The sequence below is a fragment of the Phalacrocorax aristotelis genome, chromosome 5, assembly GCF_949628215.1.
Source record: "Phalacrocorax aristotelis chromosome 5, bGulAri2.1, whole genome shotgun sequence".
Lineage (NCBI taxonomy): Eukaryota > Metazoa > Chordata > Aves > Suliformes > Phalacrocoracidae > Phalacrocorax > Phalacrocorax aristotelis.
The window spans coordinates 69013607-69037887 of NC_134280.1; the positions used below are offsets into that span (position 1 = coordinate 69013607).

Consider the following 24281-nt stretch of genomic DNA (forward strand, 5'->3'; position numbering starts at 1 on the left):
TCTTTGGACTGTATTCAAACCAGCTATTCCAGGTGTAAAACTTAGCACCTAGTTACCTGCTTCCCTATGCAATCCATGAACAGTACGTTATAATGCCAAAGTAGTTAGAGCAAGTAGTGTTGCTAGTGACGGGGACATTCCCCAGGCCATCTTGTTCTTTGCATACTTATTCTATCTAGTCTAGAATATCCCTTAAAGAGCTCCCCTGTCCTAATGTGTCCTGACTTTCTGCAGTTTGCTTTGTCTTATCCCATTTTCACCAATCCACTGGACCAAAAACACTAAGGAGACCCTATTACAGCCTTTCTGTACTTAAAGAGGGCTTATAAGACAGATGGAGAGAGACTTTTCACCAGGCTTGTAGTGATAGGACAACAGGCAACAGTTTTAAACTGAAAAATGGTAGATTTAGATTAGATATAAGGAAGAAATACTTTACTGTGAGGGTGCTAAGACACTGGAACAGGTTGCCCAGAGAAGTCACGGATGCCTCATCTCTGGAAGTGTTCAAGGTCAAGTTGGACAGGGCTTTGAGCAACCTGATCTAGTGGAAGGTGTCCCTGGCCACTGCAGGGGTTTGGACGAGATGATCTTTAAAGGTCCCTTCCAACCCAAACCATTTTATGATTCTATGACTCTGTGAAGAATTTAATTTCAGGCTTTTTGCATAAGCAATGAGTTGGCACCTCCAATGAAGTAAACTGATCAAGCTGATTCAAGAGTTACTTCTCCCCAGTTTGAAGGCCCAGTTCATCATGGCTCTAAATTCTGAGATTGAGAGCAGGAAAAATAGAGGTTCATGGTTGGGATCAAGAAAAAAATGTATCTTTAAGCCACTTTCCCACCATTCTTACTGAAATTAGCTTTGCCCAGCTCCCGAGTTTCTATGCCAGAAGACACACACACACTGATGGTCTGTGCTGACTCTTTGCAGCAGCTGTCTGGTGAGGAGGCTCCCTTTGAGAGCTGCCAGTTTCTATCCATGCAGGTACGCTTCAAGCCAGTGCTCCCCAGAATCCTTCAGTGAACTGCAAGTACAGAAAGGAAAAAATCATTTATGGGGAGACAATATTCAACTTCATGGGAAGCAAACTGTAGTTTAGATGTAAAAAGAAGGAAATGGGGAAAATATGAATTAAAAGCTGCATGGACATCTCAAAATCTAACTACAGGGAATGAACTGAGAGGATTTAAGGAAGAGAAAATAATCTCTGAAAGTTTGAAAACTTTTTAAAATTAAAAGTGCCTTTAGAAAAACCTAAATAAACTCTAGGTTCGATCTCTCCATGGATATTGATTTGAAATGGTTGCCTATGTCCCTCCCTTGCATGCTATTACAGTGCAAAACTATCTTGTCAATTGATACTTACTGCAAAATATCTACAAAGGCTGTCAGTAAAGTCTTGCTTTTATACTCAATGCCATGCTTATCACAAAGGGCTTTCACCAGAGGAGCCGCTTTCCAGTAGTTGTGTCGAGGCATTGTGGGGAAAAGGCTGTGGAGTTGAATGAGAGAGAGCTACTGTAAGACTGCTTCCACCTCCGTCTGTTCCCTCTGTTCAAAATATTTCCCTGCCCACCTCTAGAAGGAGAGCAAAGGGTCTCCTGAATGCTTTCAAGTGAGACTACATGGTCTTTCTCACTTTTAAGTGCCCCATATTATTCCCGCTCTTCCCCCCATAATCATACTCACTGGTGCTCAATTTGGAAGTTCAAGTGCCCAGTGAACCAGTCATTGAACAAAGATTGGTTCACATTGCATGTTGCGTGGAGCTGGGAGGAAAAAAGACCAAAGAAATACATGATTTAGCTTTTATTTTTCTGGAATTCTGAGATTTGAACCGCAGCAATTATTACCCATCCTTGCCTAGCACAAAAGGCAACTTAGTGTCCCGGATTATAGGTCTCATTGCCCTGAAGAATTAAACAAAGTCTAGATTGAAGAGGGTTGCTGGGATATAGGTTCATTTAGCCAGCTCTTTGCTCAGAAAGAACAACTTCTTCACTGGCATGCACACAACTCCAACTGTGATTCTTTTAAGAGGTTCTCCTCACATCTTTCACTTGGATGGAAGGAAAAGATGCCCAATAAAGAAACAAAAGCCATTCTTCTGGCCTCCTCCAACCAGTACAAGTGGAGTCAGATGCAAAAGTATGAGGACAAACATCTGTGCCCACAGGCTTCTTCTCACCTAATTTAGACACCGTTAGTTTGAAATCTGCATCTGAGCTCATTACTTTAGAGTCAGTAGAGGAAAATATACATTTTTATGATGCCATTCATCTGACCTGATTTAGATGTCTATTTTAGAGTAAGATGAATCATGCTCTAGAAAAGGCTCTCTCTTGCCCATGAGTGTAGTGGTTGTTCAGATGTAGACATCCAGATCTGGTCAGATGAATACCAGGCTGGGAATTTTTCCATTAATATAAAGACAAATGTTTAGAACCCACTATGTGGGATTATACTGCTGGAGGTTATATAGATGTGAGTAAAGCTTTATTCACATACTCATTTTTATCAGACCTAAATTTTGTCTAATGTATCTTATCTGCGGTAAACCTGTAACCTGCAGGGTAAAAAATAAAGGTATCCAATCCCACTTTGCTTCTCTTCAGTTGGCCTAAAAAGGAGTTTGACTGCTATTCTATGAGTACTTTTTAATAATATGAAGGGAAATGTGTTGTGAAAAAATGTTTCAAAACCTTTCAGGGAAAAAATAAATTTCTTTAAAATCTAGATGTCCTGATTTCCAGCTAAAGTTTAGCATGTTTTGGCTACTACAGGAATGCATGCCTGTACAGCAAGGACAGACCTCATCAACACAGCATTAAAGCTAAGAGAAGAACAATGTTGTCTTTGTCCTGTAATTCAGAACTGCAGACCTGCTCTTCCAGAAGAAGGGAGATTCTCACCTGAGTAGATACCCAGTCCTTGTTCTTATCATAATCAATGTCCATTGGAATGTGATTCATCTGCGACACCCAAATAAACCAGGTACTCTCTAGGTACCTGGCCAGAGAAACATAAGGAACACTTATCATATCTCTAATCCCATTCAAATTTATGATTAAAACACTTTCCTGAACCTCGTCTTAAGTAGAAGAGCGCTTTTACATAATTCTGGATTTTCTTATCCATTCCTTTGCCTCCCAGCTTTTGGAGTTTCTTTTGAGAACCACTAGATTTGTAGTTGCAGATGTCCCTGAGCAGCCACCGTCCCCAGCCCAAGTTATGGTGTTTCTTCTTGGCTATTTATTTCTGAGAAAATTTTAGTGAGTATGACTAGTTTTCATTTATTTCATTGAAGCTCAACGCTGTTTACAAGTCACGGGGACTCTGGGTATGCTGTGTGTTACCTGGACAGCCAGTAATACACCATGAAATTGTTAAATCCCATCAAAGGAATATACATGAGACAGACTCGGATGTTGAAAGACACAATCAATAACAGGTCCTGTTAAAAAAATAAAAGAACAAAACCAAACAACAACAAAAGATTAAAATAAGCCTTTGTTGATCAAATCCCTCCACTCCCTCCTCTCCCCTTTACTTGAAATGCAGCATAAAATGTGTTCTTATTCACTGATCTCTTATGTATCCAGAGTAAGCTCCACACCATCATTCTGCCTCAAGTTGAGTGTATCCCTGTAATATTCACACAACGCTCACTTTACCATCAGTAATTAAAGACCAGCAAACAGCCCTGTAATCACACTCTGTCTAGGTCTGATAGTTTTGTTAACTTTTATTCAGCTGCTAAGAGGCTAAAAAGCCTCTTCTAAAGAATTGTCCCTGGACCCGTTGACTGCACTCCTGCTGCAGCAAGCCTAGAATCAGCTTTTTCTGTCTTAAACCCCACAGTCAGCTGAGGTGAAGGTTAATATAACCGTGGAGAGGTGACATTTTTTGAAAGTTTTCTAGACAATGCAAGTAGTGCTTACCAACCACTTTTTCCTCTTGATTGAAAAGTAGAATATAGACAGCTGGAAGAAGGGTACAAGTGCAAGTGGGGCCAATACTGAAGGAAAGAATGAAAAGAGAGAGACATTTATAATTTCACTGCGTCATAAATATTACAGAATATTCTTCATAAGGAGAAAGATTCTTATTTCCAGGAGAAGAAAAGTCGCTGTCTTCCATTTACACTAAATTTCATGCATCCACATAATCTCTTCCTCATTTCATCTCACCACTTCCTCATTTCTTTCCCATCCCTTTCTTCCTTACACTTGATTCATCCTCATCTACTACCTAACGTCACATAACCCTAACAGAGACATACGGGGCAATTCCTCCTCACGTGAACCCTCTTTAACATGAAGGAAGCTTCCTGAAGCTGTGACTTCAATGGGAGTATCTTTAAAATCTTTATTTTGAGGAGGAAATGCAGTTGTGATTTTTAGGTGAAGCTCCTACAGCACTGCAAGGAAGGGGGGATACTCACAGATGAAATATTTATGCTGATAATTGTAAGGCATGAACTTCTTCTTCTTTTTTCCAAGCTAAAAAATGAAAAGACATTGTAATGGGGCAGTTGGAGACCTGAGACACTTCATAACCTATTTCTTATTCCTGTCTAATGAACACATTGAGAACTATCTTTTCATCTCTCTAAGTCAACCCCTCTTCTTGAAAAGCAGGTGCTGAAGTTCCAAAGCAATGGAGAGAAGTGGATTTCATCTGAGCTTCTTTATCCAGATATCAACGTTATGCCAATGTCAGAACACAGCCATTTTTTAGGCGAGGTCCAAAACTCATGGCAGGATACAAAAATGCTCAAAACTCCCCAAAAATACTCACAAGTCATTTGAATTTTGTAGGGGAAGTTTCCAGTGATGGCAATGAAAGTCCAATCTAACCAATTCCCCGTATTCACCATAGAGTGCTGAGACTATGGGTCTCAGGGAGGAACAGGGTATTAACGTGAAAACTGAGACAAGGAACTTGATGGATGACGAATGCAGGATGAGTTTGCTGTGAAAGCTACATCTGAATGTCTGTATCAGATGAGATAGGATGCAGAAATCCCAAATTTTTGAGTAATAGAAGAGATAGTGACCAGAAATGGCACGAGCATTTGGATGCTATCCTAAAATGACTCCGAGATCAAAGTAGTAAATACTCTATAAAGACATCTGCCTTTTTGTTTTGTTGGATACTTTGCCTTCAAGTACACGAAACAGCAAAGAGATTATGTATTTACAAAAAGAACAAGTAAATTTATTTCTTCACAGTCTATTTTTTCACTATTTGCACAGGTTCTTAACATCACTTGCAAATTTTGTGCTTTTGATTCTTCAGAGGACAAAATAATAAGGTGGTAAAGCAAACTATTTCCAGAGCTCCCCTATTAGTGAGGGAAAAAACCTTGGCCACCTCAAAAATGTCCTCACTGGCTCAAAACTGAAACAAAACAAATGAACTGGACTAAATGGGATCACCGAAATCCATTTTGCCCATCCACAGCGTGCCTGACTTTTTTCTGTTAAAAAGCAGGAAGACATGAGATAATTTCCTACATTTTTTCACTTCCATCAAACCCAGTCTAGCACAGCCAGCCCACTCTAGGTGCTCATGCTAGTACGTGGCCATGAGAGATCTTTTGGAAGACCACTGTCATAATCCTTCCCAGTTGCAGCCTACAGTTTTCTATGAATAAGTATTTTGTATAAAACCGCTTTACAGGAGTCTCTCTGACACAGCAGGGCTGGAATTTTTCCACTTGCATTAAAGAGCTGTAATTTCTTTGCTTATTACCAGCTGAAAGGGACTGAGACGTCGTTCTGAGAGGCTGGTTATCTAGCAAAGAGGCCCATGAGTAAACAGAATTGCCAGAGAAAGAAAAAGCAAAAGAGACCCTGCCTATCCTGATGATATCAGAAGCCACACAGATATAGTGACGGTCTGTTCATGGTTTTTACTTTTATGAGAGCCATCAAATCTGTGATTAAGAAATAATTTGCTACGTTTGTGTTTTGTGCATAACAGCTATTCTGGTCCTGAAGGATTTAGGTGCCAAACAGCTCCCGCAGCCAGAAGGACCCAGAGGGAACACCTGACTCGGTACCTACAGGATCACTAAGAACATCTAACGCTAATGCAAGTGACTGACTCATTCTTCGGCCTGCCTTTCAGGCATTTACCTTGCTCTTCCAGCAACACAGGGAACTTAAGCACTGATTTTAAGACTTTGCTTCTCAGGAGCTGGTGCCTAAGCATCATAATACCCAGTCAGTACATGAGAATCTCAGACCTTCGAACACTTTGGAAATTACCATGAGATTATGCAGAAAGGCACAATCTGGGGTATGATTATACCTCACTCTATAGCTTTCTGCCTTCAAAACCTTTGCTTCTCCAGCCATCCCAATGCTCACCTCCACAGAGAGAGTCTTTCCCAAGCTGAACAGGAGAGGGTGCATGTTGAGGTCAGGATCTTTGCGGAAGCAGTTGGGTTTGGCATGGTGCTGGTTGTGCAGGTGATTCCACCAGCTGGCTGGTAACCCCTGCAGGAAAAGTTGAAGACCAGGGCTTCAAACTAGAACAATATCAACAATTACATCACTATTTATCCACCTGTTATTGATGACTGCATCACACTTCCCTCACAGGCAATATTGCCTGAATATAGGGACACTCCCATTCATTGCTTAGGCTGGATTAGCCCCAGACAATATTCCCACTGTGAGGCAATTACCTTCAGAACATTTATCACAACGATCTGCAGAAGTCGATTCCATTTAGGCGTCTTGAAGACAGAGCAGTGTCCCAGATCGTGTTGGAACCAGCCCATCTGGATCTGGAAGACAAAAGGATCACTGAGGAAACAGAATCACAGCAGCGTTGCGTTAATTTGCCTCGGGAGTCTCTGTAATTCATAGTTCTTCTGGTTTGGGGAAGGAACACTACCTGCTATCCTACGTGCTCAATGCCAAGAACTTCCTTCTAGGCTACTGTCAGCTAAAGCTGCTCAATGCCAGATACTGGTTTTATTGATTTTATTGTGGCAGCTAAAGGGAAAGCAGCAAAGCGCCATTACAATTAATTTGGCTGTTACAGCGTGGAAGTCTTTTGCTCCCATTGCAAATACATAATTTCCAAGTAACCAGCTAGAAAGTGTAAGAATTTCCAGATCCATAGCTTCATTGCATTTCATATTACCATGGAAATACAAGAATGATCTTTGAGGAACATTTGCCTTAGCAAATATTAGGCAAACAGAATGGATTCTTTAAAAAATTAGTTACTTCACTCTTGCTCCATAGATGTCTGGACAAACCTAAGGTCTCAGCACTACTAAGGAAATCATGCTTTCTTCCACCCCTCACCCTCCAATTTCTCCTACCTAAGGGCCACGAAGTCCTGTTCCCTCCTTCCCTACACCAACCCTGACAGGTGTAGTACCCTTCTATGATTCAGTTTACTAAACCAGCAGAAAACTATTCAGGGCTAGTGAGTGCGATTGGCTCATAAAGAACCCAACAAACACCAGAGCCATCAGTCAGCAAACAGAAGGAACATGGAGCCAAAAGTGGAGCTGAGAATGAAATAGTCCCTCTTTTGCTGGGGTAAGTGATTAGATCAGCTCATCCCATCTTGTGAAACTGCCAGCTCCGCAACACCCCACCAGCCCTAGGAGCAGCTTGTCGGCAAAACTAGATTTGCTGGAGGCAACAGAAATTGTGTCCTGTTGTCTTCAGCCATATTACAGGATCTAAGAAGAGGCAGTAAAGCAATGACTGGGATATGAACGTTTCATTAATCCTCTCCATCTGGAAGAGCCAAACACGTCTGCAACGTGGAACGGCTGTCAGCAGTTTACCTGAGCAATGGTGAAGAACGCAATGCCAACCAGGAAAGGCACTAAGGATATACCAAAGTACCAGACCACAAGCCAGGATGCAGCATCCAGTACCAAGAGGTGAAGGAAAATCAGGAAGAAAAAGATGTAATTTGGCCTCAGAAGTCCCATCTTCTCAATAGTGCAGCGCAGCTCACGAAAATCCTCTAAAAGGGATTTCTGTGGGTAAAGTGAGTATTAATATACTGCCTACTTTGAAAAGGTAACATAGCAGCCCCAGGAATCCCAAAGTAGCCATGGAAGGCAGAGGAGACATTCTATCAGAGGGGTCTCTGTGCAAAAAAATGAGCACGAGATCAATAGATCTTAGTTTTGCTTTGACACTGGAAAACAAGGTGCGGCCAGGCTTTGTTACCGGGATGTCACAGTGGGAAGACCTGAGCAGAATTTGGGGCTCTGGGTCTCATTCCTCACACCGAGGTGTGGATTTAGTGATTCTGGGGCAGTGCATGTTTCCATGCCCAACTGCTGCCAGCTGCCTCCCCACCACCCAGCCTATGGCACAGCGTCACGTGTGCTGCTTCAGAAATTATTTCTGCTAGCTCTCTTATTTTCCGTCTCATCTCATACTGAAACCCAAGCCATTCCCACAGGTGGATTTTAGGACACTCACTTTTTTATTAGACTCGAAGCTGGGTTGATCTGGTGCCAACTCCCCAATCAGCAGAGATTTCAAATATTTTTTCACAAGAGACTTGTCATTATGAAATGCTACAAAGGCATCCTGAGAAACACACAAAGAAAGGCGGTAAGAAAAGGTATGTGACTAAACACCAGATGCTGAACCTCTCCTCTTCCCAGGTCTTTGTTATAAAACATAATCCAGTTTCCTTTGTCCATTTTCATCCCTTTGGTTGCTCCTGTAGTTCTTTGCCATCAACTGGAGCTTGGCCTAAGGAAGCTGGAGAAGTTTCAAGAAACTAGATTTCATAAAACTACCTGGGCGAGGCTGGTAATAAAGATTAAAGTGTGTGATGAAAAACTCTTTGCGGAGGGAAACATGCTCTTTCATCTGCTTGTTTCAGCACAGTCCTTCCCTAGAAGGCTCCAGCCAGCAGCCCTGCCCTATGGATGGGATTTTTCCTTATATTAAGAGAAAACACGTCAATGAATGAGGTGTGTCTTTGCCATGCTTAGGATGATGTTTTTAAAATCCTGTATTTATTACACTAGGGCCATAAGAAATATATGCTGAAGCTCCACACACAGCAGGACTAACTGGGTATCTCTTATAGTGTCCTGTAAGTTTTCAGACTGATGTTTTGGGGAACTGAGTAACAGTAGTGACACACACGGGTCTGTCCAAGAACCATTTGAAATACCAGTTTCAAAATCAAATATAAACCATGGAATAAAGGATGAAAATCCAGATAAACCAAAACTCTTCTTTAGCTCATGTCCTCAGTCAATTTTCCAGAAGAAAGGTAAAGAGGCTGATCATACTCTTCTGTCTTCCAGAAAGAGTAGATCTAACAAAATCCTCAGTGTCTGAGCAGCCAGGCACTTGCTGGTTTTGGCTCTGAAGATCAACGCGAGTGACCACATCACACAAAAATTCTGGTCAGGATTAAGTCCCTGGAAGAGGACAGGGAACTTCCCTTGTGCAGTCTGACATGCCTCTGGGGTTTCTTGTTTAGAGACAGTCTCTCTCCGAGTACTTTAGCCTAGAAGAAGTCAGAGCAAGGTGACTTTTTGGACAGATTAGCTTTCTACGGATATCTAGTGACTTTGCCACAGTGACAAATGAATAACTCTGTCCAGAGCCAGAGGACTGGGGAAATCTTTCCATTATGATTCTGTGCTACTCACCCTACGGTTTTTTTCTACATTTTTATGTAGCTCCCTCTTGCCAGGAATTCTAAAACTGAGCCAAGCTCTACATATCTAGATTGCAGCTTAGCAACAGAAGTCAGAACCCCTTTAGGCAGAATTTCCTATCCACAATATCAGTATCACAGAAATGCAAGCCTTTCAGTCCTGCAACCTGCCTTTTCTCCTCCCTGCTCTTAGGCCCTGATTATCATCTTATGAGATATTAACTTTAAGGACTACCATCTGCAACACACCTAACCTCTAACATCTGACATCACTGTAATGTTCTGCAGTGCATATTGTCTATATTTTCAAAGTAATCTGCACAGAGGAAGGAAATCCTCACCATATATATATAAGTATGAGCTCTAGAGGAAGATAATTCTCACCGTATATATACAATTATGAGCTCTGGAGTAGTCAAGAGTACTTGGGAAAAAATCCTGGAGCCTGGCTTTAGGCAAAGTCATGCATCAGGCAGTCTTTTGAGACACCTTTCCAGCCTGCTTTTCTGTAAAAGTGTGTATTTCTCAGAATATATGAACATAGCAGCATTTTAAAAGCAAAAAGAATGATAAGGATTAGCAGAATAAAAATCGAGAGCAAGGCAGAAGAATGTTGTTACGATGCAACATAATTCCACAGTGTATCCACAACCTACTGCATGTAGTTCTGGTCCTTCTGTCTTCAAAGGGATGTAGTACAACTACATGTAGTAAAAGAAGATGAATAGAGTTCTGGAACAGCTTTCGTATTAGCCTTGGAAAAGAGGTAACAGGTTAAAGAGTTTTAAAAACCCATAAGTAGCACTGAGAAAATGATGGAAGATTTATTCACTGCTTTCATCAAACAATAATGAAATTATCAGGGAGTAGGTTTAAAATGTGCAAAAGTAATAATGAGGAAAAACAGATTGTAACTGTAAATAGAAGTAAGATCAAAGGTCATTCTTTAAGCTCATTCATACCAGACAAATTCACTGTGGTTAAAACCCCTGGGTGTCTAAAATGCATAATAATCTAAATGCAAATCCTTACACTGGTGGGGGCAGAAGCTGGGAAGGCATAGCCTGGGGACAAATCGTTCCATGCATTCTGTATTCCTGACTCCCTTTGTGAAAGTCCAGTAACAGAAGCTGCAGGAGATGGCACCAGGCTACAGGGATCCCTGGGCTGGCTTGGTATGGCTGGTCTTACGTTCTTAAGAGTGGCAGCCTCAAGGTTTGTCTCTACTGCTGCAGTAAGCTCGTTACAGCATGGCACAGAGCACCATCTGAAAGGGTTGTGTTGATTTAAAATTAATCTTTAAGTAAAAACACAGTTTTCATTAAAACAATACTTTTAGCATGCTTAAAGCCCCTTTAGAGGAGACTACGGTGAATTAGCGCACACAGGAGGTTTACTGGAACAGAATTACTGGGGAGCTAACACGTTGGTGAGGGAGCTGGCAGTGGTTGGTGGGCAGGACGAGTGGGCCCCTCTTCAGTGCAGCACTGTTCGCAATCCACATCATGTTATGCAGGTGCTGCGTAATGGACTCAACCCACTCTTTAAAACAGGGCTGTATCTGCCAGTCAGCGAGCTAGAGAAGAAAATCAACAAGGCTCAGAAGCCTTCTTTTTCTTCATTTGAGAACACTAGGCATTTTTCTGCCTCAGTTTCAAGTAGGACAAAAGGAGTAAAACGTGAAAAATAACCAATGTGATCCTTTCTGGGCCATGAGTTCAGAAGTGCTGTCCCATTTTGCAGACTGAAACCTGAGGAATTAGGCTAAGCAACTTCTTTGAAGTCAAAAAGTCTTGTCATGACAAGAATTAAATCTGGGTCTCCCACACCATAAGTTTATGCCATAATCTTGGTCATCTTCCTAATGCACATATTTCTGACTACTCAGAAATTCAGTGTCTACTTTCAGCAAATAGTCTGTGACTTCTGCTTAGAATTTATTATTTCTGCCAACAAGCAACAAATTATTTTAGAGAAATCCACTAAACCAAAGAACTTTGCAGGAATCTCTGGAAAATCTATTTTCAAATAGTGATTATTTGTAGAATCTTTCCTCATCTTCTGCAGCCAACCGTCATTCTGATGCTTCCCCAGTCATTTTTCCTGTATTTTCTTTCTTACCCCCCCAGCTTTGAAATAGCCTTTTTGCTCAAGACTCCCTTCTCCACTTAGCTGTACAAAATAGTGCCACTTCCTTGAGTACCCCCTTCTCTTGCTTCACTGCCCCCAAAATGACTTTATGTTTGGATATTACCTCCTCCATATCTGTCTTATCGATCTACCTACCCAAGCTCTATCTTTGATTATCACTGATCCCATCCACGCGACACGGAACGAGAAGTCTTTAAAGTAAAAATACGCACTGAGCATATTGTTTCCTGCCCTCTTCCCTTTCTCACGGCTACAACTGAGACGCTTTTCAAGTATCTGGAAGGTGGCTTGCCTGATCACGCCTAGTGGCAAGACAACCTGCATTGATATTGCTTTGTTTACAGCAGGGCGTAATGAGCCTAGACAGAGCTTTACAATTTGCATAGCAGGTAACTCTGACCTTCAGGGTAACAAGAAGAGCACTTTTACAGACAGCACAGACGTGTCCCCTACGTTATCTGACCAACTACCACGAGCACTCTCCACTGGAGTCCCACCATGTCATCCTGCCCTGACAATGGAACCACCTTCCTCCACTGTCCTCCTAGACCTTACCGTAGCATCTTGCCCAGCATAGTGGCTAATAACTCGGCTGCCTCCAGGGTGTTGTTTGGAAAACCTGCTGACATCATAAACCTTCCTGTCAATCACCAGCCATTGCTCCTGACCTTGACCATGGCCATTGTGGATTCTGATCTCTTCCCAAGTGAAAAGCTGTAGAAAGGCTGAAACAGGTCGCGTCTCCTTTTCAGTGGAGCCAGTCTGGGGAGCCATCTGTACTGGTAGATGGGCAGTCAGCACTGAGGTTCACTAGTCTGAGCTTTGCAGCACTGCGTCCAGGCAGAGGGTGAACCATCTCAGCCTGGCCGTTATATAGTCCCACTCCAGGCCACTCCCTGTATTTCCAGGGCTGGTTGGCTCCCCTTGCCCAAACACACCCTTCCCTAGCTCCCTCCTCTTCCACATCCACAGCGGACACTTTGACACACCCTTGAATAAAAGCCCTGTTCCTTCTTGTCTTTTCTGAGTTGTCTTTGGAATGTCTGATTACGCATGAGAACTGTAGACTGCTTCACCGAATACAAATGTGCATAAACAGAAAGACTTAGGAAAATTATCTGTTATTCAGTTAAATGGGATGGCAAAATGACAGAAAGAACTATTAAGTGATCAGCTTCATGGAGCATTAGGAACTGGCCAAGGTAAGCTGTTAACTTGCTTCCACACAGCTGAGTCAATATGGGGCTTAGCCAGAAGAGAAATCTGGGGAAGGCTGTGGGCAGCTCTTCCACAGCAAATATTCAGTGACCTTAGAAAACTGAAGCACTGTCAGCATCCTGTAACCCTTTAACCAGTCACTAACATCAGGAAATCCTGCATTTACCATGCAGTGGAACTTCATAAAGTCATACAGCACCAAAATGCAAAGCTGTAAAGGAGCTTGTGTGGCGAGCCAAAAGCTGCTATTAAATATGTTTGCTAACGTCTCTCATTCAACTGTAATTCCTGCCTTCAGGGCATAGAGCCAACTTGTACACTGGCACGGTGGAAACAGCAGAATGCTCCAAGGTCTGCGGTCTCCCCACAAAGTATCTCCTAATGGTCCCATCGCTACCCAAAAACTTCAGGTTGTCCTCGGCCTTTGAAATTTACTGAGTTGACCCTGGCACACTAAATTCACGTGCCTTTATTAACTAAAAGCACTGTTGATCAAAACACCACCAGATTAAAGAAAAAAACACATTAAGAAAACATGATTGATCTCCTGTTAATTCAGCTTGCACATGGACAATGTTTTGTCAATGTTGTTTTCAGAGTTTCCTGTGTTTACCCCAGTCATTCAGTCATCTCATTGTTCAAGTAATTCATTCATAAGTCAACAACAGACATTAAGAGATTTTGGGGTTGAGAATAATAACAACAACTATTAACACCAAGTTTGGCTGTAGATGAGGAGTTTCTAAAACCGTGTTTAATGGCACTGTTTACATAATTAACTTCACTTAAATATTAGTCTTGTAGAGCCAAAGTCTAAACATTTCTGATGTTCAGAGAGGGTCTGCTATGCAGTAAAGAGGTAAGAGTTCTCAGCTGTAATAAATAGCAAAGAGAAGGTGATGCCATGATTCTTGTGAAGTCACATCAATTTTGCAGGTGACCCAGAAAAAACTAAGCCCACATATAGGAAATATTGCCCTACTTGAGATTTAGGATTCTCTTAATCTTGGGGGGGTGGGTTTAATCCAAAATTACTAGCCGTGGGTGCTTTTGAGGAAGATACAAGCAGTAGGCAGGGATGGTATAGTCTGTCCTCATTAGGTTTCCATCCTACCCCTTTATAATGCAATACTGAGTTAAGTCCCGATTCATGTTTCCCACCTTACCCCAAACTTTTTATTTCTGTTCATAAATGTATTATGTTTGTAACCACAGATATTGTCTACAATGATGTCCAGTCCCTGTGTGAAACCTAACAAGTTCTACGCCTCAACTACCTCTCGTGACAGTGACTTTCACAGACAATTCACCTATTGTGATTCAACAGAAAGTGGTGGTTGTGATGAGCTCCCAGTTCTGAGATGGACTGAAAAAACTCAGCTGAAGTTGCAGATTTCAGGAAGGACAGAAAGATAAGGAAGCCAACCTATGTCCCTGAGCAAGGTACCCCAGCAGGGTGAGATGAAACTATGGCTGCGTTCCCTGTCTCCCAAGCAGACGGCATGCAGGAAACCTAGGCGAGAGATGATCAAAGCAGAGATGCTCTGATCGGCCTCTGCATCAGGAGAAAGGCAGCACTTAAATTATGTAGAATAACTTTATTTTGAAGAGTTTGTCTTTAAGGGACTCTGGAATGGCGTTTACAGGGTATTTGTGATATAAGCGACCATGAAGCTTCTCAGCTTACAATTATCCTTCTTAGCAAACTCCGTTCAAGTCTCAGGCTGCACACACAGTGGCAAATGTGAAGCCTTGGTTTTCGGCTGCCTTGTGTTTCTCAGTGAATTAACAGTAGCCCAAAACCTGTTGGATAGAGCGAGCTGAAATCTCACATAGCAGAGACACCTACCTTGCCCTCAGCCCTGCATGGAGTGGGCAGTCTTTCTGGCTGACACAGAACTGTAAATTATGTAATTCTAATTCTTTAAATCGTGTAGCATCTTGCAAATTAATCAGTCAAGCCCAAAGCAACCGTTTAATGTTCCTGACATGTGGCAATGGTTGAACCACCCTAGGTAAAAGAGAAATTCATTAGAAGGCAGTGATAAAAGCATGGAAGGATTTTCTATTGTGCTGTCACGTTGCATTTTTTAACCCTTCATCCTGCTCCAAATAAAAGTTAAGAGTATCCACACTAATGATGTGTTCAAGTTCTAGCATGGAATGTGTGTAGAGTCTTACATAAATCGTGTTCAGTACTTGAGGTGGTGGTAATAAAATATGCAATATTTGTTGCAAATTTCTGCATATGGGTTGTTTTTTTTATATATATACATGTAAAAAATTTCAAGTGACTCCATAGCTGGCTGAAAGTACAAAAAACCCTTCCCATCGTCTTATTTTCAGACTTGTAAATGTAGCAGCTGCCTGAAAAGAAGCAGATAAAAATGTGGGTTTAGATTCTGGTCTACGAGGAGCTGGAGAATACAGAGCCAGGATCATATGGGAGTGAGCAAACACAGGATGTCTCTGCCTATACACAGTATAGGCTTTCACTATATAGGCTTTCACAGTATAGGCTCAGTAATCATGGCTTTCACTGTTACACACTGTGGGTACCAGTAACCACCAAACCACTGTCGTTACTTAGATGAATTAAGTTTGGGAACTCTACGATAATTGTCCTCCATATTAACAGTGTGCATAGTATTTAATGTCTGAATTTATTCAGCATCAGATCCCATCCAGAGGTCCTGTAATGCCTATTGATATTACATGACATTAAAAAGCCTCAAACAAGTCCTTTCCCGATCTGAAAGCAGAAGCTGCCTCCGTCTATATTACCCAGGTCACCAAACAAATTTCAGACTTGCCTGGAAGAGCCCAGATAGACAGTGAAAGCCACCTCAGTCATGCTCACCCAGAGAAACTATTGAGAAATCAGTGAATATAAATTTACACCATACTCAGCGTTCTGCAGCAACTACCCACACACCTGCCAAAACCTATGTCATACGCATCTGGGAGCTAGAATACGTGCACAGAGCTATTCTACATCGCTGCTTTTGTGACTAAGAGCCTCCTTGCACAGGCACTTGACAGACAGAGTTTTGCAGATTTCCAGAAAGCTAGTACGTGACTGATGAAACAATAGTTATTGCGTCAACATTTTTATCCAGGATCACGTAAACGTTTGCCATTTACACTTAATCCACTGGAGGTAAACTGGCACAGAGTGGTCCAGAAGAGAATCTAGTACTGAGACACACTGAAGAATGTTGTTTCTAAGAAAATCTCTTGTTCCAGCCAAGTCCTCTAAGTACTGAGTAATTTTGTCATACAGGATGCCACCTATGGTTCTTTTGACCACTTTTTCTATGAAAACTAAATTTTATATGAAATCTGTCACACGTGTTGTGAGAACACCTACCACACTGTGTTCAGTTTGGGCCCCTCACTGCAAGAAAGGCACTGAGGGGCTGGAGCGTGTCCAGAGAAGGGCAGCGGGGCTGGAGCAGGGTCTGGAGCACAAGTGTGCTGGGGGGCGGCTGAGGGGGCTGGGGGGGTTTAGCCTGGAGAAGGGGAGGCTGAGGGGAGCCCTTCTCGCTCTCTGCAGCTGCCTGAGAGGGGCTGGAGTGAGGGGGGGGTCGGTCTCTGCGTCCAGGTCACTAGTGATGGGACGAGAGGAACCGGCCTCAAGCTGTGTCAGGGGAAGTTTAGGCTGGATATTAGGAAAAACTTCTTCACCGAAAGGGCTGTCAAACATTGGCACAGGCTGCCCAGGGAGGTGGTGGAGTCCCCATCCCTGGAGGTATTTAAAAGAAGGGTAGACGTGATGCTTGAGGATATGGTCTAGTGGTGGACTTGGCAGTGCTGGGTTAGCGGTTGGACTCGATGCTCTTAAGGGTCTTTTCCAACCTTAACAATTCTATGATTCTAAGTGAAGCTCCTGGGCAAGACTGGATGAAGAACATCTATGTTATGAGCTGTACAGTCTTACCCAGAAGGAGGATTTAGATACAAGATAGACAGACAGCTATGGGTTGTACCTGTCTTTCTTCGTTATGAGGGCGGTGAGGCGCTGGCACAGGTTGCCCAGAGCAGCTGTGGCTGCCCCATCCCTGGCAGTGTTCAAGGCCAGGTTGGACGGGGCTTTGAGCAACCTGGTCTAGTGGAAGGTGTCCCTGCTCATCACAGGGGGGTTGGAACTAGATGACCTTTAAGGTCCCTTCCAACCCAAACCATTCTATGTTTCTATGTCTTCAGTGTTAGATGTCAGCAGCACAGAGAGTTTAAGCGTGACCTTGGAGGCAAGCATCTACAATTACAGCTGCACTTATCTATGCAGGCAGACCTGAGACGCTCTGCCCTGCCCTGACTGCTCCGAAGCCATGCTGGAACAGCACCTTCCCTTTGTGCAGGGCTCGTGGATGCTCTGCCCTAAAGTGGCTCTGACCACCGGCAGGGACCTGACCTGCACCTGTCTGATCCCACTCCTGTAGGCAGAACCTGTGTTCCTTCATGGACCCTCATTCAAGACTCGCTCTTCTGTGTCTATGGTGTGTCTCCTTCCAAACACAGCAAGGAAACTGAAATTGTTAAAATTATTTTCTCTCTGGCACCAAACTTATTTGGGAATCCATAATTCAGGAAAAGGCTACATTCTGATACACCTCCTCATTCTTTTCAAGAGAAAATAACTTTTGCAGACTGCAGATTTTGTTTTGAAGAAATGTTTTGGAGAAAAAAAAGAAATCCAGTAATTACTTGCTTCATAAGAACATTAAAAGACGCTGTGTGAGTCAGAAGAAAAGGATGAGGTTTTCCTTTTTTTAGTGTACCCTGAATTAATGAGACACCACCCTGTGTCTTGGATAGGGTTACTTTTCAGGAACATCATATACTTTCAGAAATGGGAAGAGAAAACAAAAGCAAAACCAAGCTTTTTTTTTTTGTAGGGCACAGATTCAGGCCTGCAATGGAGGCCCTCTTCACTGCCTCGAGGGGTTTAGATATTCAGAGGTAAATTTGAGTCCAGATTTTCAAAGTCTTGATTAACTTTGTTCCATTCCTTAAGCCAGATATCAGTAGTAAGCTAACGCATGGGTTCTTTCCTCTGTGAAAGCAATTCTTATATCCTTTACAAAAGAGAAAAGAACACCCGTGAAATACTGCTGTTTGGGTGGTGGCAAACTTCGCTGTCACTCCTAGCTTTGGGTTGTGTTTTATGGGTAAACAATAAAAGAACAAGATGGGTGCCATGTTAACGATAGCAACGTGTAAAATTAGGTTCTGTAATAAGTACTGTGAACCTTCTCAGCTAAAACTCCCCACAGACCACTAAGTTGCATTAAGGCATTGAACAATATTATATAAATTTTTTGCACTCCTAAGTTATTAAAACCCCTACACAGAAGATGCTGCAATGCTGCACAATGAAGCTGTAAAACTTGACATGATTTGCTGTTGCAATTCTGATGTGACCTTCTCATACACACATCGCCTGTAATTACACACCCCAGATTCTTTTTAAGGAGGGACGATATGAATCTCTTTAACAATCACCGTGCACTTTTCTGTTTTATCTCATTTAACTGGCTATTCCTATGAAATATACCTTTCACATCCTCCAACTTCATGAAAGTCAGAACCCCAGGGGCTTTTCTGTGGCTTTAAGATCTAAATTCAGCTGATCTAAAATTATAAATTCTAATTTAGCAGCTGTTAAAAAGCCCCTCTCTCAAGCACACAGGTAGCATTATATATTGTTACAAAGAAGAAATAAGACACAGCATGATCCAAGCTAAATTTGTTAAATGCCTGTTACAAACCCGCTTTGTTTTTCCACTGTTATATATTTGGGGTTGTTTTTTTCAGACCAGTCAGCATTTTTATAGTATTTTCTGTGTTCGGTGCAGAGCACACACTGATTACAGACACACTTCTGTGTGCTCTGGCTATCCGAAATTGTGCATCCACAAAAGAAAAATTCTACAAAAGGCGACCATGCTTGAAAGGTTTTTTTAACAGGTGGCTTGTGCAACACCAATTAGGAACAACATGGCATAAGCAAGGATTAAAACACCCATGGTGGTTCCACAGCCTACACGAGAGCACCTTCTTCCTTCTCTTCTTCCTGCGCGTCTTGGGCCGCCTTCCAACCTCTGCAACACACGAGGCAGGGATCCTGCAACAACTTGCCTCCTGCACGATTCAACCATTAATCAATTCTCTGGCCCTCACCATCTCCCTCCTACACTATCCTTCCTCAGACATATATTGAGGTGTATATTCTCAGCAAGGCAACATATGCATTTTCACTCAGAGCTGTGCATCAACCTTAAACTTTTACATCCTACCCTCTCCACGAGGAGGTCAGTCATATTTTTCATTTACATGGCTGGAGAAGCTTTTGCTACTTGCTTTAATTTCTTTTGCAAAGTTCAATTTTTTTTGACACCTTAGCAATTCCTACTTGCACTTCCATGACCTTTTCCCTATTCTTTGCATTCCCAATCTGCTTCACACATAGCTCCTTATCAGTCTAAGGTGCTTTCCTGAGTTTGTTTCTCCCCTCCTTGCTAGGGACATTAGCCCCATAAAGTTTTTACCCCCTAAGGCTCCGCCATACTTTCGTCAGAACTAGCTGACTGCAATGATTAGTTTCTTTCATTTTTCAAACTTTGCTCTTAAATAAAAGCAGCAAAGGCTCAAGTGCAGGGCAGCTAAGCTGGGCCACGTAGCTCTGATGTGGGTGCACATACACGCCTAACTGCCAGTTCTTTTATCTCTGGTGGCAGACCGTAACTTTCAGCCACCAGCTACTCTCTCACTCCAGACAAAAATGTTCTGGACTCATTTCTAGGTGTTCTATGGTACAAAGGCAGAGGTCTAGCGTGTTCAGGACGCAGGGACCCGAGACTGCAGCAATACAAACCGCTTGGTATTTTTCTGTTGCATTTGTTTTGCTTTTAATTTTTTTTTTTTTCTTTTGTAAGAGCTACCATTGTCTAATGAGGGAAACCAGCTGCACCTCTCTGCAAACAAGGGAAGCATGCAGAAGTGCTTTCAGATGCAGGTGAGCAGTGTGTTTATATGCCTACGAGGGCTGGCATATAGCTCAGCACAGGTCATGGGTTGCCTGCAAGACGACTCTAGATGGAGTTTGGTTCCAAGAACAAGAACATACACCCTTCTTTGCTAAAAGTCTAAGAATATTTAAGAGAAGGAATTACCAATCCAGAATGCTTTCATCTGATCCCTGCGTGGCCTCATAGGTGGTCAGCGTCAAGCTAGTTTTGACAGTGGCTCATTACAAGGGACAATGGATACTCCAGATCTGTATATGAATGGCTGGTCAATAAGAGGAAATGGTCAAGCAGCAGAAAAATGATCAAGCATCAGGCAAACACCTACAATCCTTGTAAGCAACCTTGTAACTCTCTAGTTTGAGGTTAATACATAGAAGTTATACCCTATTCCTGTCCAATTTCTAGAGTTCCTGAGTTCTTGTTGACCATAGCTTTTCTCTGTTGAGACAGTTTTCAGGCAATGTCAAATTGATTATAGTTCTGGACCTGTCTCCAACAACTATGGTGAAATTCTCTTTACATTTTACAACCATATGGCATCCTACCCCTGCGTGGCACTTTTTCCTAGAATAAGTATCATGAGCTTTCATATGTAGGCATTCAGATGTATTAGTGGGCAGGCACTGTCTCGGCAATCTAGCGACCATGCTTCAGACCATCAGGCACTCCCTGCTGCAGGAGCAGGGTCTGTCCAATGTCAATCTATTTCCACTTTCTCCATCCAGGTTTCCCATAAAGTATGTAGTCTCCTGGGGTAGCACGCTACGTTCAGCAAACACAACTGCGCAGACCTTTGTCACTGGCCAAACCAAGGCTTCAGCGCTACCCTAGAATTTGAGGCAGCATGGAGTAGGTGTATGGCTTTTTATGTTTGTATATAGGGTGCGTAAGGTCTGTCTTATGACAAGAAGTTCAGTCGCTATACATTTTATTCAAGAAGGCATCATACTAGATCCCGTTTTAACTCTGAGACTAGAACATCCATCTCTCAGGCAGTCAACTTCCCAAGTACAGTTAATTCTACAGCAAATGGTCTGAGCCAGCATGAGTCTTATTCATGCATTAAAAGCATGAGTAAGAATTTTATACCTCCCTAAGATAGCCTTTGAGGGCTGTGGCATTGCCAAGGCAATCCTGCTTTCCTCCCATATTACAAGAAGTCCAACTCCTACTGCTGGGCCAGACATCACCCTGGTTCTCTCTGACAAGTACCACAGGCTGGAACACACCACGGCTTCAGTTCCCCCAGTACAAAAATCTTGAACAAACTAAGACGAGAGAATCTTGATGAGTCCTATTGTTCTGATATGACTTTGGAAATTTTGCAAATTTTCTCTTTTTAATTTTCAGAAACAAATTCCCACATGTTCCGCCTCTAGCCTTCCATCTGCTGACACAAAGTTTAGGAATCTATCCCAGTCTATCCCTGCCTTGACATGTTCTGCCTCACAGCAGTTATGGGTGGTGACTATCGTTGTTAAATTGATGTTGTTGTTCGCGCAGAAGAAAAGTTTTGTTCAAGAATTAGAAGTTGTCTATAAGACACAGACCATAACACAAACCAGCTACACAGAATGTCTGTTCTGGAATATGAATTACACTCCAGCAGGCCTTTTCCCCGTATTTATTCCTCTAATTCGGTAACTTTGGAATATTTGCTCAAGACAGAAATATTTGTAGCTTTCTAGTTTCACATGAAGTCACATGTTTCTGATCTTCGTCTTGGATGAGGGGAGAAAAGGGGATAAAATAGAGAGAACCTCAAAATGACCAAGACACAACCTGAGCTCATTGGCAGCATCTTCATTCGTCTTTTCTTTTACTTGAGCAACATCCAGCATTTATTACTTCATCTTGTTCCTTTTTCATAACTGATTGTGAGATGATCCTAGAAAGGAATTCAAACTCACTTGTTAGGGCATTTGTATCTTTTCTTGCCAGAAGAAGTTATGATTCCATCTGGCTTTGTTTCTCTCTGGCTAAAGGTTTGGTTTAGAAGCACTCATGTTCATCCCAAAAGGTCTGTTATGCAGGACGTGACCTAATTATGATAACACTGCCCACAGGACTTCCCCGACTTCTTTCTGAGTCAAACAGCCTCAGTTTACAAGGAATCATCTTCAAGAAAATTAAGTTATTCTTGAATTTTGATATTTCCCTTAGGGGACAATCTATCACTGCTCCTGCTATATTGAACATTGGGGTAATTAACCTTGGTACTAAGAATTTGCACCTTTTGTATAGCTTGAACATGTTTCAGCTACTGAGTATTTCTTTATCACTAACAGATTGAAGTACTGCCTGCTATAAAATTTCTCATTTTATGATCAAGTCACTACTTCTTTTATTGGGCTCAGGGAGCTCCGAAAATTTATTCTTCTACAATAAGGAACTTTCCTAAGGCTTTAGGTTTTCCTACATCTCTGCCCTATATCCTCTTTAGCTCTTCAACAGTGCTTTTGTATTGCAGACACCACGCCTGACTAAAATATCCTGATAGCAGACATGTCCACATAGAACGTAGGAACTCTTCCCTATTCCTGCCCCTTTTTAGCCTTTGTACATGCAAGTCCTTTTTTTTTAGGCATTTCAGAAAGCATCATTCAGCTGGGAGCTCGTGGGCAAGAGGCAACGTACAATGACTTCCATGTCATCTTCTGTTCTGTTCTCCTAATTATCTCAGATAATTAGGAAGGGCCAGAAAACCAAAATGGATTCAATTTCTCAGCAGTGGCTGGTTCTGCTTGAATTGAGTTTAAGATAGCCATTGGAATGGGTTTGTTCTTATTCTATCTTTTAGGAGAAACAGAATTTTGTATTTCAGTAATGAGCCGTGCAGGCAAGATTCTGCACGGGAACACTCCGAGTAGGCAGGGTTGCTTCATCTACCTCCCCATGCTTTTTACCAGAGCCTGTGTCTCTCGCTGAGGGCAAAATCTTGCTCCCTTTTCTGCAGCTTGGGCCAGTGTGAGGAAAACAGCAAGTGATAAAATGGAAGAAGGGAAATCCTGACAAAAGTTTTCTCTACAAAGGTAATTAAGCTTTGGAAGACATTGCCCAGAAAGCCTACCGGATCTCTGCCCCTGCAGGTTTTCAGGACTCAAATGAATAAAGCCCTAAGCAACCTTGCCTGAATTCAGTATTTACACTGTTTTGAGCATGAGGTCAGAATATATGACCCTGATATGATATATGATACATAAATATATGATGTCCTTTTTAACCCGAACAATCCTATGATTTAGAGGTCCTGAGGCCCTGTTTGCCCAGAAAGACACAGCCTTTGGCATCCATACAGGACATATTTGGGCTATCCAGGCATCACCTTCAGTAGCTGTAGGTGTTAATAACATCTCTTATACAGCAAGAAACATGTATCAGTGAAAACAATCTTCTTCCCAGAGAGCTGAGTTTCGACAGTAACGGTCATCTAAACGCAGCAGTTTAATACGAAGTGAGGCATCTAATCTGAACTAGTTGTGTGTATTCTCCCTATAGAGCCTGAAGAACAACAAGCATTTCCAGAGGTAAACAACTGTATTTCTCTTAGATTTTTAATTAAAAGGGCATCTGGAGTGCCCCCCTTTACCTCCAATGGCTGTAGAAGGAGCCAAAATGCTTAATTTTTCAGATAGTTATAACTTCGAAGAGATTCATCCTAACCTAAGCATAGGACAACTTTTACAATGTTCCCATGAGGCTGCTAGATTAGCCTTACATGATTCCACCTCCACTCTCCAAAGCCTTCGTAGAAGGGGGAAGGAGGAGATGGAAGAAAGGACAGGGTTGGCAGTGGAGGCAAAACAGTAAGAAACCCGGCCTCTAGCAGGCCCAGAAAGGAGTTCCAAAATGGAAGGAGCATCACAAAAAATATTCATGTAAAAGCCTCCTGTTTTTACAGGGAAAACATCAGGCTATGTGCTTCTGCTCGCATGCTTGACTATCAAGCAGGTTTCTGAGCACTTGACAAGTCACAAATCTATGTAAAACCAACTAGAGCCGTGTGAAGCACTTTTCTTTCTGTTTTTAATGGCACAAACATTCGACCTGCTTTTTATGCATTAACAGCAATAAGCTACCATGCAAGAACCATGGTTCAGAGGATGCAGAGAGACGTAGTTTCTTGGGGTGGGTGACTCAGTGAAGAACTCTGCTTGCAAACAAGCAAGGAAACTTAATCTGTTCTAGAGAACTAAACT

The 24281-nt window shown here is 42.3% G+C and overlaps 1 protein-coding gene across 1 annotated transcript; it reads right to left on the reverse strand.

Moving 5' to 3' along the window:
- Positions 1 to 925: 925 nt before the first annotated feature.
- Positions 926 to 12607, reverse strand: LOC142057138 (acyl-CoA (8-3)-desaturase-like). Its single transcript, XM_075092606.1, has 12 exons — positions 12389 to 12607; positions 8479 to 8589; positions 7827 to 8024; positions 6702 to 6803; positions 6382 to 6510; positions 4449 to 4506; positions 3946 to 4022; positions 3361 to 3458; positions 2917 to 3013; positions 1694 to 1773; positions 1371 to 1496; positions 926 to 1028 (listed from the first exon to the last, which is right to left on the reverse strand). Exons 1-12 carry the CDS (start codon positions 12605 to 12607, stop codon positions 977 to 979), a joined length of 1347 nt encoding a protein of 448 aa, XP_074948707.1. The 3' UTR covers positions 926 to 976.
- Between the last annotated feature and the right edge of the window lie 11674 nt (positions 12608 to 24281).

Bases quoted from the DNA above. Each gene is read 5' to 3' on its own strand.
- LOC142057138 (XM_075092606.1), bottom strand. From the start codon at position 12,607: ATGGCTCCCCAGACTGGCTCCACTGAAAAGGAGACGCGACCTGTTTCA. The intron at 8,025-8,478 runs GTGAGTGTCCTA...CTTTACCCACAG, and splicing joins GCTTCGAGTCTAATAAAAAA to AAATCCCTTTTAGAGGATTT. The intron at 4,023-4,448 runs GTGAGTATCCCC...TCTTTCCTTCAG, and splicing joins TCAGCATAAATATTTCATCT to TATTGGCCCCACTTGCACTT.